The sequence below is a fragment of the Beta vulgaris genome, chromosome 5 (genome assembly GCF_026745355.1).
Source record: "Beta vulgaris subsp. vulgaris cultivar EL10 chromosome 5, EL10.2, whole genome shotgun sequence".
Classification (NCBI taxonomy): domain Eukaryota; kingdom Viridiplantae; phylum Streptophyta; class Magnoliopsida; order Caryophyllales; family Amaranthaceae; genus Beta; species Beta vulgaris.
Window position 1 is genome coordinate 2,444,437 of NC_079206.1, and position 13,151 is coordinate 2,457,587.

The 13,151-nt window shown below is 35.7% G+C and overlaps 1 protein-coding gene across 3 annotated transcripts; it reads right to left on the minus strand.

The window, feature by feature from the left end:
• Nucleotides 1-1,964: 1,964 nt before the first annotated feature.
• On the minus strand, nt 1,965-11,385 carry LOC104892163 (uncharacterized). Of its 3 annotated transcripts, XR_007274660.2 has the most exons (18): nt 11,198-11,385; nt 10,938-11,070; nt 10,765-10,815; nt 10,479-10,654; nt 9,823-9,900; nt 9,625-9,736; nt 9,052-9,136; nt 8,921-8,972; nt 8,763-8,824; nt 8,565-8,680; nt 8,324-8,445; nt 7,869-7,937; nt 7,682-7,739; nt 7,445-7,518; nt 7,197-7,245; nt 6,839-6,918; nt 3,326-3,447; nt 1,965-2,324 (listed from the first exon to the last, which is right to left on the minus strand). XR_007274660.2 is itself a non-coding variant. In XM_010678003.4 (17 exons), exons 2-17 carry the CDS (start codon nt 11,059-11,061, stop codon nt 3,385-3,387), a joined length of 1,371 nt encoding a protein of 456 aa, XP_010676305.2. In that variant the 5' UTR covers nt 11,062-11,070; nt 11,198-11,385; the 3' UTR covers nt 3,143-3,384. The 3 variants fall into 3 exon arrangements, 2 of the variants coding, with proteins under 2 accessions (XP_010676305.2, XP_048501174.1); XM_010678003.4 differs by lacking the exon at nt 1,965-2,324 and having other exon boundaries at nt 3,143-3,447; XM_048645217.2 differs by lacking the exon at nt 1,965-2,324 and having other exon boundaries at nt 3,143-3,447; nt 10,938-11,074.
• Nucleotides 11,386-13,151: the final 1,766 nt, after the last annotated feature.

Consider the following 13,151-nt stretch of genomic DNA (forward strand, 5'->3'; position numbering starts at 1 on the left):
TAGAATCGGAGGTGATGTCAATACCACTAGGCTATCACCTGCTGTTCAAAATAAGTTTGAATTGCTGAGTACTACATACTAATTATGGACTTATGGTAGTAAGTGACATACTAATTGTATTGCATAAAAAAACATCCTAATTGTCCCAGAATATTTTTCTTCTCTTCACGCACCCAATCCTGGGAGTGGCACCTAAGAGGCTTAGACGGCTCGTATGGTGTGGAAATTGTTTTAGAATACCAGACAAGGATATCCTAGTATCAAATTAATAATGATGCACTTTCAACAGCATCCAATTTCATGACGCAGTTACAAGTTACAAGTATTGTGGATCATACATCCAGCACAATATATTATACTTATATACCCTAAATTATAAAGTGCAGGGTGTAAGTTTTGTTCAAATTTTGCTAACAGGTTGACACAACTCAACTATGATTCCAGTTCAATCAGGTTAAGGTCCTATTTGGTAAATAGAATTTTGGGGAAAAATTAGAGATTTGAGATCATATTAGAAGATTTGACTAGTTAATTCTCTAATTTCAGTGTTTGGTAAAGAGAGGTTTGAAATACCTTTTTGGGATCAAAAAGCTGTTTTTGAAAAAGTTAGGCGAGGAGCTTTTTGATATTAGACGTTTGAGAATGAAAGAAAAAATTACATTTATGTCCTAAGGTTCTCTAAAATTACTACCCTTATTACAAAGGTATCCCTAAAAAATAAAATTTATGTCCTTATTGGTCATTCTACACAATCAATAAACAATCAGCTATCCGCTATCTACCAAACATATTTATACAATCAGCTAATCAAATCAGCTAATATAATCAGGTAATACAATCAATTAACCACTAACAACTATCCGCTAATTCAATTTTCAGATCAACTCACGTTAATCCAATCATACATAATCAGAGACTCTTGTATGTCCCATACTCCAAATTTACACACTGATTTCAAGTAAATCAACATATTGATGGAGTATAGAAAAAACTATCATTGATTACTCAAATTGCAAGTAATTGTAAGTAATTACATTGATCAAGAGAGTGTTTCATATGAGGAAAAATTTTCTCCAGAAAAAGTACTTTTTCATTTCTTCATTTGTTGGGTTTATAAATGGTAAAAGAATACTTCACAAAAGTAAAAAAAATAAGTCTCCCAAATATGGAACTCACTTTCTTTCAAAAAGATGCCACATTGGTTTCTCTTCTTCCATCTATCTTTTCTCCTATCTTTTCCTTTACACTCAAACTTTTCTTACAAAATACCCAAACAAAGGAAAACATCTTTCCAATATCATTTTTTCCCAGGAAAATATTTTTCATAGAAAATCATCATCCATCGAAAATATATCCGTCCAGCCAAACAACGTCTTAGTTCCTTTTTTCTTTTCTAATTTGTAGAATTATATAAAAAGAAACACTAATACCATTAACAATGAGAATAGTATTTAGTAACCTGCACCTAATTCTACAATAACGACAATATGAAAACTATTCCCAAGACCAAAGCATAGTTGGATTTTATTTTTTGTGGAATTATTCACAAAAATCATTTACTCAAAGTTTGACTTTGATATGAACAAAATTGTGTTGCCGAGTTAATAGGGGTTATGAAGGTTTCATTATCACTAACCACTTCTTAAACTGTAACCAAAAAAATCAACAATCTCCTGTGTTACTTGAACAATTTAGTTGACCTTAAAATAAATAAATAAAATGTGACACTTGGATACCTCAAATAAGCAGGAAAAGATATCCAAGAAAGTTCTAAGACTAGCTTGATCTAGTACAATTTAACCCAACTCTAAAGACAAACTACCGTACTCAAGATTCTTAACCAGTCCAAGTAAGAAGCATATATTGACAACAATTCTATCAAGTATCGAATCACGGGTGAAGGTAAAATTGTACTCCCTCCTCTGTTTGTTACATTTGCTTTTTCACAGTTTATGATATGCGACTTCAAACACCAATATATTGAGTTATATATATGAAAAAATATAAAAATTATATATTTGAAAAATACAAACTGGGACGAATCAAATAAGATCCAACATGACTATGTTTTTTCTTATGTATATCAACTAAAATACAGTCAAAGACACCAAGTGAATAGTGCCAATGGTCAAAATGTAGCAACATTTTCGGGACAGAGGGAGTACTTGGTAGCAAGTGTTGGGCAAGGGCGATAATCTGATCCTCTTATTAGCAAAATGAGGAGAGAAGAGGAGGGTAGTACAATAGCTCACCACTCTGGCATATTATTATGAGAGGCATGGATGCTACCATTTTCACGTGGTGGTCCTGTCCTTTGACATTCACTGTAGATGGTGTAGAAACCAGCTTGTGATTTGGTGTGACCATCCCATAAAAAATGACAGCACATGGCAAAAACAGTTTCGAGCAGTATCATCTTTTAGTTGGTCCACCATATTTCGTGGTGGATTTCATTTGAATAATGAGAAGGAAAATGAAACAAGTTATAGCAAAAGACATTCTAGCATTAGTTAAAACAATACTAACCTCGGACTCGTCATTAAAATAAATTCCCTGCAAAGTATGTTTCTTCATATAATAGTGGTTTACGGCTTAGTATCTCTTCATAATGTTACTTGGAAAGTTGGACTTGGGTTCTTGTTTTCGATACTGATATGTGTTCAAGTGTCAACTATTTCATGTAAAGTTCTTGGTCCAAAATGAAGAGTGAATTGTCCATGCCATTGTCGAAGTGTTATGGATCTAACAACGATATTGAGACAGATGAGGAGTTTGAACAACTCAACTCCAATTTCATATATCAGAAGAGCTAGGCATAAATATTTCCAAAATTAAAATGGATTAAAAGCCTGTGCTAGGACCATCGAAGTGTTACTAGACTATCCAATAATCAGTACTGGTTTAGGACAAGAGCTATTCCTAGGCTCTTAGCAAAGAGATCAATCTCCTGATGCATGTTTTTCTGACAGAACTGGCAGAACATCGAAATATGATGCCTCGGGAAAAAAAAAATCTCTTAAAAGGATAAAAATTAAGAGCGAAGAGACCCTTAACAATTTGGTCTAGAACGAGTTTATCTTGTATGCGAGAAACAGTGATAAAGACAATCAAACACAAACAGGAAGCAAAATGGAATCGTACATTGACACCATAAATCTTCACGGATTTGTATTGCCACAAACTTTAGAGATACTACTACTAGTGATGCAGTAGAGTGACATATACACCAATATTGTAACCTGGATTGCAGGGCATTTCTATAGTACAAAAATTATGGATTTTTCCTACTGAATAATAACAAATAATACATGATTTAGACACTTACATAGCCATGGCAGAAAACAGAAGAAAATCCTAGACTCCAGATAAACCAAAAGGAAACATCTACCAAGTCAACGAGTCCTTGCTCTGCTGCAGCTTTTTGTTATAAGAATCTTCCAATTCTTCCTGCAACATTCAGAGCATAAGTCAGCTCCGAATTTTACGAACTGTAACTGGCCGTTAACATTTCAGTATCTTCTAGCAAAAGTTCAATTGTACCCCTCCCAGCAAATTTACTCTGTTCTTCTAGCAACAGGAATGCCATTTCTTTAACAGAGATCCTACATCCTTGACAATACTGAAGGTATGCAACATCCTAGTCTTACTAAATGAACAATATCTCACAATCTACAGGGATAAGTTCCTCATGTACCATTATGTACTAGCCTAGCTTCCAGTGAAAATCCTACCTTTTACCTAAATAATACTTCAGCAACATCCCCCACAATATGAAACCAGAGAATTGCCGAACATACAAGAGCTTGCTATCTTCTGAGTTCTACCACATAAATTAAGAGTATCATAAGCACCATTGAATTTAAAATAATTAACAGATTAACCCCCCCACCCCCATCCAAATCACAGCTACCTAAAAGAAGGAGCTCCATGACCCCCGTTTGAAAGGGCCTTAACATAACCAGTTAATAGGTAACTATTTCACTTTATTTAGAGCATATAGGATACAATCAAACTAGGATAAGAGCTTATAATTTGCATATTTGCAGGATTTCTCCAAGTCTGGACTCTATTATTCCTAGGTCATTTCGCTTAATTGTGTCCTTTCAGGATAAAATGATGCAAGTGGAGTGCATATTGGGAAACTTTGAACATCTAAGGACGGATATTCAATTTTCTCATAGAACACATTTTAGGCACGGACATGTTGAGGGTTGTGCGCAAGAGATGCAATGATTTAGAGAGCTGCCTCATTACACACGACCGTGTAAATGGTCATGCACCCTGTGCATCACTATGTTGACAGCTTCTTTGTTCCACGGTCATATCCCGTGCCTCAAAACATCCATATTCACATGACCATGTATAGGAATGTTGCTATTTGACGTTCATAGACACAGTCGTGCATGACGAGGTCTTTGTGGCAGCTTTTCTCAAACCGACTTCTACGTTATTTGGAACTTTAAGAAACTATAGACAGGTCTTTGGACGTTATTTTAGACTTAGTTCCCATTGTTTTCAAGGAGAAACATCACTGGATCTCTTTGTTCTTGAAGATTCCTACAATCATCCTTTCATTGAAGCATAAGACCAAAATTTTCTCCATTATTCTTTACTTTTTCTTTTTGGAAGTGATAAGGCATCATTCTTCAGGAAGTTTGGGATAAGAAATCACATGAAGAGGAAATCTTCATTTATCATGGCCTTTTAATTCCTTTGCTAATTGTTTTGTTATATTGAGTAATTTCTCAATCTAGGATTAAGTTAACCCTAGTTATATTTGATGCATGATTTAACCAACTCACCATGCTAATCAGATATATGTTCTTGCTTAATTGAATTGTGCTTATTACTGATAATGAACTACGAGATTGATGGTATCAAATTGATTCAATATATCTTGACTACATTGGGAATTATAGATAGATTGTGCTTAGATCATTTGCGAGCATGAATTTCTCTATGGGAATAAGGGAGAGTTTGGTTGGGGGGTTACAAGAAAGGGAATGAGAATCAAGTAAGTTGATTCCCTTGTTATTTTTTTTGTTCATTCAATCATCCGCTCTACCCTTTTGTTACCCACAAACTCCTCTACATTGATTCTCCACTCCCCCAAGGTTTCACTTAACACTTTCTCTACTCTAACTTCATGGTCACCATGACCACCACTATTTTGCCACAAAACCACCACCCCTCCACCAAGAACCACCAACCCCACCTGAAACCACCACTTGACCACCTAAACCACCACCCTGCCACCACCCAAAGCAATCCTACCATTATCTAAACAACCCACCATACACCTAAAATAACCCCACCACCACATGAAGCAAACCCACCACCACTCCTACACATATAACAACCATCCATATGAAAAATCCTACCCCTACTTGAAACAACCCCATTACCAATCGAAACAACCCTACACCCAACCGAAACAATCCCACCACCATCCGAAACAACCCTACCCCACCCAGAAAACTTTATCCTTTTACCCGGATAAACAACCATCCGATCACCCAAAAACCACCACCACCCACCAAAAACACCTCCCTCTTTCCAAAAACCACTAGATCTAACAGAAAGATAAGGAGAGATAAACATTACCTTGAGGTTGAGGAGAAGTCGTCGGCGAAGGAAAAAGGAAAGCGCGGAGGCGGGTGAGGGGAAGAGCGAGGTGGTAGAGGAGTGGAAGGGAGGTGAGAAGGAGGTGGAATTTCGTAGAGCAAGGGTGGTGGTGGTGGTGGTTTTTGGGGAAAAGTTGTGTAGGAATATTAAGGTTTCCCTTTGTTATATCTAAACAAACAACATAGAAAATCAAAGGGCAACTCTTTCCATTCTCTTTGCAACTCTTTCACAAACCCTTTCTTTTTCCACTTGACAAACCAAACGCCCCATAAGAAGATTGGATTGCAAAAAATTAATGATGTTATGCTTATCTCTCTCTTGCATGAATCCATGAGAATAGGTATGAATCTATGTTACAGAAGCCATAGATACTGAGGAAAGGTTTACTAGTAATTTCTACGGCACATCATTCATCGTGAAGATTTCATCTAATTAGTTAGAAGTAGAAGTTTGTCTTTGCACCAATAGTGCTAGCAGAGATACTTCATTTTGGAGTCTTTATTAATAGAGTAGTATAATTAAGCTTTGCTAATTATCATACAAATCCATTTAGTTTTACTATATTTGTGAGCAAATCATAAACAACTGTCTCTCTCTGGGATCGAGCCTAACTTGCCTACTTCATTAGTTAAATTCATTTTTGCTAGACTCGCAAGTTGCAAAGGTCATATTACCATAGACTAATACTGAACAAAATATAAACTTGGTTTAACTAATATGCAAAACCGTGCAAATTCCTACTCATAAAAGACATAATATGAAGAAGGAGAAAGTTTTCTACTAAAAAGAGGTTCAACATACTGCATTCAAACGTAACAGATCCCTACAGTTACCACTTGACCCTATCACACCACAGAGTAGAGTTTAAGTGATGTTGCAAATCATGTTCTTAGCTTTCAAATAATCATGGGACAAAATCAGTTTCCCCCTGTTCCTCAATTATCTTAGCACATTTGTGGGAATGAAGATTTAGAATAGAAGCAAAAATTGAATAAAAAATCTGAACTGGAAAAGGAGATTGAAAGGACGTATGAGAGTGTTGGGATGCGCCAAAAAAGGTTAATGTGTTGGATATAGAAAAGTCAAAAACATTAGTTATATTGTTGTCTTTGACTCAAATAATAGAAATGCGAACATAATTGGGACTGAGAAAAAGAAGATTGTGAGAAAATATTATGGGGAGGATGGAGTACTTTAAAAGATGAGACCTTACCTTGCACGATTTTAACAGGGGTTGCAAAAATGATGACCTGAAAAGTGCAATCGACTTGCCAAGCGAGGTTCTCTCCAAATCTGCCACAAATTAAAACAAGCACTTTGTTCCTTTAGAGACAACTAAATACACTTTTCAACCAACATCGGGAAATTTATTTAACTTTTCCTGCTTTCTGCAGAAGATTTGACGATAAAAGAATACATAGTAGTTTGACATCTGACATGCATTAAAACAGGATTTGCATGTGTAAATACACTACAATGGCAACGAAAGAGATATGCATATACTTTAAGACATATGTCTCATAATGCATTTAGCCATCCCTTTGCACTAAAAGAAAGAGCAAAAAACCTACCAGCTTCGATGTCCCCACCAAGACCTGCTCTATTAAGTTCATCTAGAAGCTGCAGATTTTTCCAAACAATATACACGTGAGGTAGTTAATCCACACAAAAATGTAATAACAGTTAATGTACATTTGCAATATGCTTCAGAGGCTAACTTCAAGGCATTCTATCTTGGCATAAAAAATCTAATAGCAAGCTATCATTAGATAGCATAGCCATCTGCAAGAAAATGAAGTAGTAGCACTAACAAGCTGACCTGAGAAAGGGTTGGTACAGTGGTAGGGTCAAATTCCTCACACTGATTGGGATCAATAGGAACACATACACGACCTAAACATCAACATATAGTAGATCTGTTAGAAAGAATTTCATACAGGCTCCGAATGCATAATGTTCCTCAAATGCCAGGTAGTGGTTTATATTACTTCAAAACTTGCCAATATAATCCCAACAGAAAAAACTTAATAAATTAGGGTTGCTGCTAAGTGCTAACCTGTTTTTGGGTGTACACAGAAAGGCGCTTTTAATAAATGGTTCATGTGTTTGGAGACCTGAAATAATAACATATTTTCTTAAACTAATCAGTCATTGAAATTTAAGTACAGCGCTCTCACAGCATGATGGATAGCTTGAGATTGCAAAATTTTGGAATATTAACTTGTTAACAGGAGACAACAGACCTCACTATCAAGCCTGGGGTAAGTATAAGAGAATACAATCTCTTCAACGCACCTGCGAAGTCCTTGTCCCTGAAACATGATCGGCTATTAATTAGTTTTGACTGTTTATTCTCATGCACCTGTCTAAATGCACAAAGTCGTGTTTCTCCTTCAACCAAGAAGATACAAAAATTGCACAAAACAATTTCTCCTCCTAGATAATTCGAGACTAGACATCATCCATGGAACACATCAGTAACATTAAGCTTGGGACTTGATAGCGTTAAATGAGACTTTCCTGACTCCTATCCATACACATAATTCGGAACCAGCCACGTGATGGGTCAATTAGCCCTACTTGTAGAGTTTATAAACTGTACCCCTAACTTCCTTTATCTATGTTTGTAAACTCATGATTCTCGAGTTACTAGAATTCACAAAGAAGAATGTTCATGACTTGGTAATTAGATAAATACCTTTTGCTTCCCGGATTGAAGGACATGCTTTAGTTGCCCCCAGCGAACAATATTAGTGTCTTCTCTACTTATGGAAGATCTTCGATTATCTTGCCATTTCCCCCGTAGCTCGGAAGTAATAGCTGCAAATGCACCAATTATCATATTGTGTAAAAGAATGAAAGAAATTCAGAAGGCTGCAACAAAGCAGTATTGCTGCTGTTATTAGTAATTAATATGGACTGTATTTCCAATTGCATACATTCATCAGGAATCATCTCTAGAACCTTCTCGTATCTCTCTTCTGAAGATAGTAGCTTCTGGCTACTTAGATATGTATCTTCAAAATATTTCCTCAGAACTTCAGTGTATGATCTCCTGTAAGATAATATGATTCAATGATATGAGATTATAAGATCAAGCCAAAGAGAAAATAAATGATAGGCAGATCCACACTTACGCAAGAAATGGATGAAGAGCAGAACCCCCTAAGAAAACCTTTTTCTGGCTATTCTCATTGCCCTGGGAAACTAATATAAAGTTAAAATCACTCTTTATGAGACCAGTCAACAGGGCTATACTGACACATTATCTAGCCAGCAGTCTGCAGTTTATTACCTTGTACACATGAAAATATTCTGCGATAGCAGCTCGTTGTTCATTGGTTAACCTGCAAAGACAGCAAGTTAAAAAATTTCGAAGGATCTTTCTAACTACAATGCAGTACCTATGTTGTCACTTAACCTTACCTTCTTGCTTTTGCATCACAAACCCAACAATGTACACCACGCCGGCCACTGAATACCCAAAGGATGTGATTGAAACCAAAATCATCTGTATATAAAATCAGAGACAGCATTTAACAATCATGTTCATATATGCTCATGAAACTTTGAAAGAACACTCTTTTCCATGAAAATACATCATTAACCATCACTGGCATATTGGGGCAACAACAAACTATAGAGGACAGATGAATATGTCAGAGTTCAGACACAGTTAATATTTTGATTGGACATAAAGCTCCTAGTTAGAGCAAAACATACAAGAATTGCCTACTTAGATATAACCATGGATATTATCAGATGCAGTTAACAGAGCAAACTGAAACTAAACTATAGCTTTCAGATTTCACTGTGCACATGTACATCAACCTTTATAATGTGAGAACATATTTTCTGAAACATCACAACAATTTCTTCAAGACTCTCAGTTGCTAGCAAACTCGGAAGCATCAAACATTTATTAATAGACTCTTGCAATCATCACAATCAACATAATGACGCCACCACAAAGGTTAAACAATATAAGGCTTGATATACCTCTAAGAGCAGTGTCAATAATTTTAATAGCAACTGTCATCAGGGGCCAACACTCCCGGCATACATCAGCTCCAGAACAGCAATATCTCACATCATCATAGTCTGTCATATCCTGTAGAAAGAAAAACCATGTAAGCCACACACAAATCAACTAATGAACTCAATTAAGCAGCAAAACTGTATGGTTCTCGAGCTTACAATATCAAATACCAGCTCTCTTTCCTTAGGAGTGAAGACATTGTCCCCAGTTTGTGCATACGCATGTCTCTTAGATGGCTGTAGCAAAGTGCAATCAACCATTAGACAGCAATGTCTTAAAAGTTACTCATTAAGCGATCAATATGCAAGAATCATGATCCCTTATAGCATGAATAATGATATACTGATGTAGTAAGCAACATGAACTCAAGTTGCAAACTATTAATGTGGGATTACAATTGAAAAAAAAAAAGCCGCTAATACACAAAAAGTTGATGAAACTTCAGGCTTTACATGGGTGCACAACTGTCGCGCTGCACCCAATGAATTTCATGCATATACTAGAAACAGTGCCAAATGAAACCATAGTAACTCAATTCTGCTGAACATTAAAACAATGCAATACCCAAAATGTCCTAATTGACACATGGCCCCAAATGTCCCATGCCTTAAGACTATAGCCATTTCCCAATACTTTTGAGTAGATTGGATCATCAAAAAGTATTATCATAGCCCACACTTATATATGAATAAATTTATACCGAGCAAAGATTCAGAACATCATAGCTTCTCTTATACACGTATAAAGTTAACACATGAAAGATGAAGTATAAGTTCATTGCTAAGACAGAGAAGCAAAATAAGGGGGTACTCACATCAACACTATAAACCGGCCCGATGTCTATTTTGAAGGGGCATTTTTCCTTGACTGCACTTTCGAGTTCTGAAGCGGTTTTGAAAGATTGAAACCGCAAATATATGTCATTATCCAACGTAAATGAAAATTCCCTTCTGCCAAAATAAGACTGATCACATCCTGGGTGTTTTCCATCTGCCATATAGAAGGATCAACCAAAAACAATAAGCACGGTTGCACAGCTTACAATAGTTGGCAATTCATTATCATAAAATCCTTGAAGAAAAATCGCAGTGAAGTATTACCATTTCCATATGACATCCATTTAAACATATCAGAATAAGGAAATAGCTTCGCTGGAATCACAAAATAATCATATATTTAAATTAGATTGCTGAAAATTAAACTACCTAACATTACTAGCAAAAATCAATTAAAAGTAACCAAAATTAGCAAAAAAAAATATTCATAGTTGTACCATAATAAAGTTTGAGGTAACTGGCATTGAAATCTTCGGGAATCACATTAGGGTTAGGGTTTTGTGCTTCCGGACCATCGATTAACATGTCATCTCTTCCATTTTCAACCTCTTCTCGCGTCATCTTTAGATTCTACCTCAAATTCAACATATTGTAAGATCAATTTATTCCAGAATTCAAAAAATTTGGTGAAATCTTCCGCTAAAATTGAAAATTTTCAGCACAATTTCAATGGAAGAGAGAGAGAGAGGGTTTATACCTGAGAAAAGAAACAGTAGTGCTGACTGCTGAAGTTAGTAGTAGAGATCGGAAAAGTAATCGAAGGATGAATCGATTTTCTAGTGAGTGTGTAACGCTGAGAATTGAGGTAGGAGAGAGAAAGAGAGTAATTTTGAGGGTTTCAAAATGGAGAGATGAATTTGGCGCTGAAAAATGTGAAGTTGGGCTTTTGGCGGGAAGAGAATTCTTATAGTTTGGTATTCTTAGACTTGACTAGACCTGAACATGGGTCGGGTCGAGCCTGTTCTAAGACTTGGCCCGCGGCCCCGCACATGTGAAAAGGTGGAGAAAGAGTAAAAAGTAATTCAAAAAACTAAAACAAGGAAAATAGGAATAATATTTTGAAACATCCTAGATAGAATAGGAGAATTAACACAAACTTTCGCCTCCTTTTTCTCTCTTCTTTCTCTCTTCTTTCTCTCTTCTTTCTCCTTTCTCACAAAACCCCTTTTTTTTTTTTATGATGATAATCCCCTTTTTCTCCTTTTGTTACTAGTTTTTCTTTATGTTTATGTTTCTAATAAATTTCGATTTCTCTTTAATGAATAGTTTTTCTACCCATATATTAGATTATATCTATCCATATATTGGGTTATATCTATCCATATATTGGATTTTATCTCTCTCCATGTCAGAGTTTGGAGACTTTATTTGGGTTTTTGGATTCAATATATTGATTTGTTGATCGAAATTTGTGTGGAGTTGCAACAAATGTTAAGACTTCGTTTACAATAACTTAAATTAAATCCAATTCAACTTCAAAACTACAAAATATCGACAAACCCTCTTGCAGAAAGTTGCATCAGACAGCAATGTAAAATATGAGTGTTTTCAGAAGTGTTAGACCTTTTCAAATATCGTGGTTTTGTCCGATTGTAATAGTATTTATTTTATTTTGATATGTACTCCCTCTGTTTTTTTATCATTTCCACATTCATGTGCACATCTCCCAGTGCATCTCTTTGAACTACATATCTTTCATTATATATTTGTAAAAATTATAACGATTGAATATTAATAGTGTACTAATTGAGACGAATCAAACAAGATCCCACGTGACTATATTTTTTCTTATAAATTGAATAAAATTGAGAAGATTCTCTCTAAGGATGAATAGTGTCAAGACTCCAAGTGAGAGAGATAAAAAAAAAACAGAGGGAGTATTTGTTTAGTTTATACTTCTATTGTAGATGTCGTATGACTTTGAATCAATGAATTAATGTTAATTTTTCTTTAAAAAAAAAGAAAAATTATAAAATGAGACGGATAATTTAATTTACTTTTCAACTTGTATTGACAAATAACTTGTTGGGCCTCAACTCTTCAATATTCATGAGTCAATCCAACTAGAACTGTCAATTCAGATACTCGGATCGAGTTCAGATTGAGTCATCTTAGGTTTCAGGTCATGTTCGGTCAAGTCGTGTCAGGTCATTAAATCAAACAATTCCGGTGCAGGATGGTAACAAATGTAATTCAATCAGGTTTTATCTCGGTTCATTTCAATTTTCAGGTTCGATTGGGTTCGACACGATCAATTTCGGGACAAGTAATCTTTCGTGATCATGTGGTGTCAGGTCGGGTTATCTCAAGTTTGTAGCGGGTGCTTTCAGGTTCAGGTCATGCATGGGTCAGATACTTATCAGGTCTGTATAATAGCGATTTGGGTCAGGCCCGAGTCGGGTTCTTGTTAATAGTACCATACTTGGTTTGAGGTCCCTTTCAGGTCGCTTCAAGCTCGGAACACGTCATGAATTGTGTGTGGCGTTGCTTCAAATTTGTATCATTATTTAAGATTTCAACGAAAATCAATGTTTGAATAGTTCATCTAGTTATATGTTTTTTTATAGTAGTGTTAGTTTATGATTTATGTTACTATGAAGTGAAGTCAATGACAAGTCGAGTTATCAACAATCAACCAGACGGGTCAAATC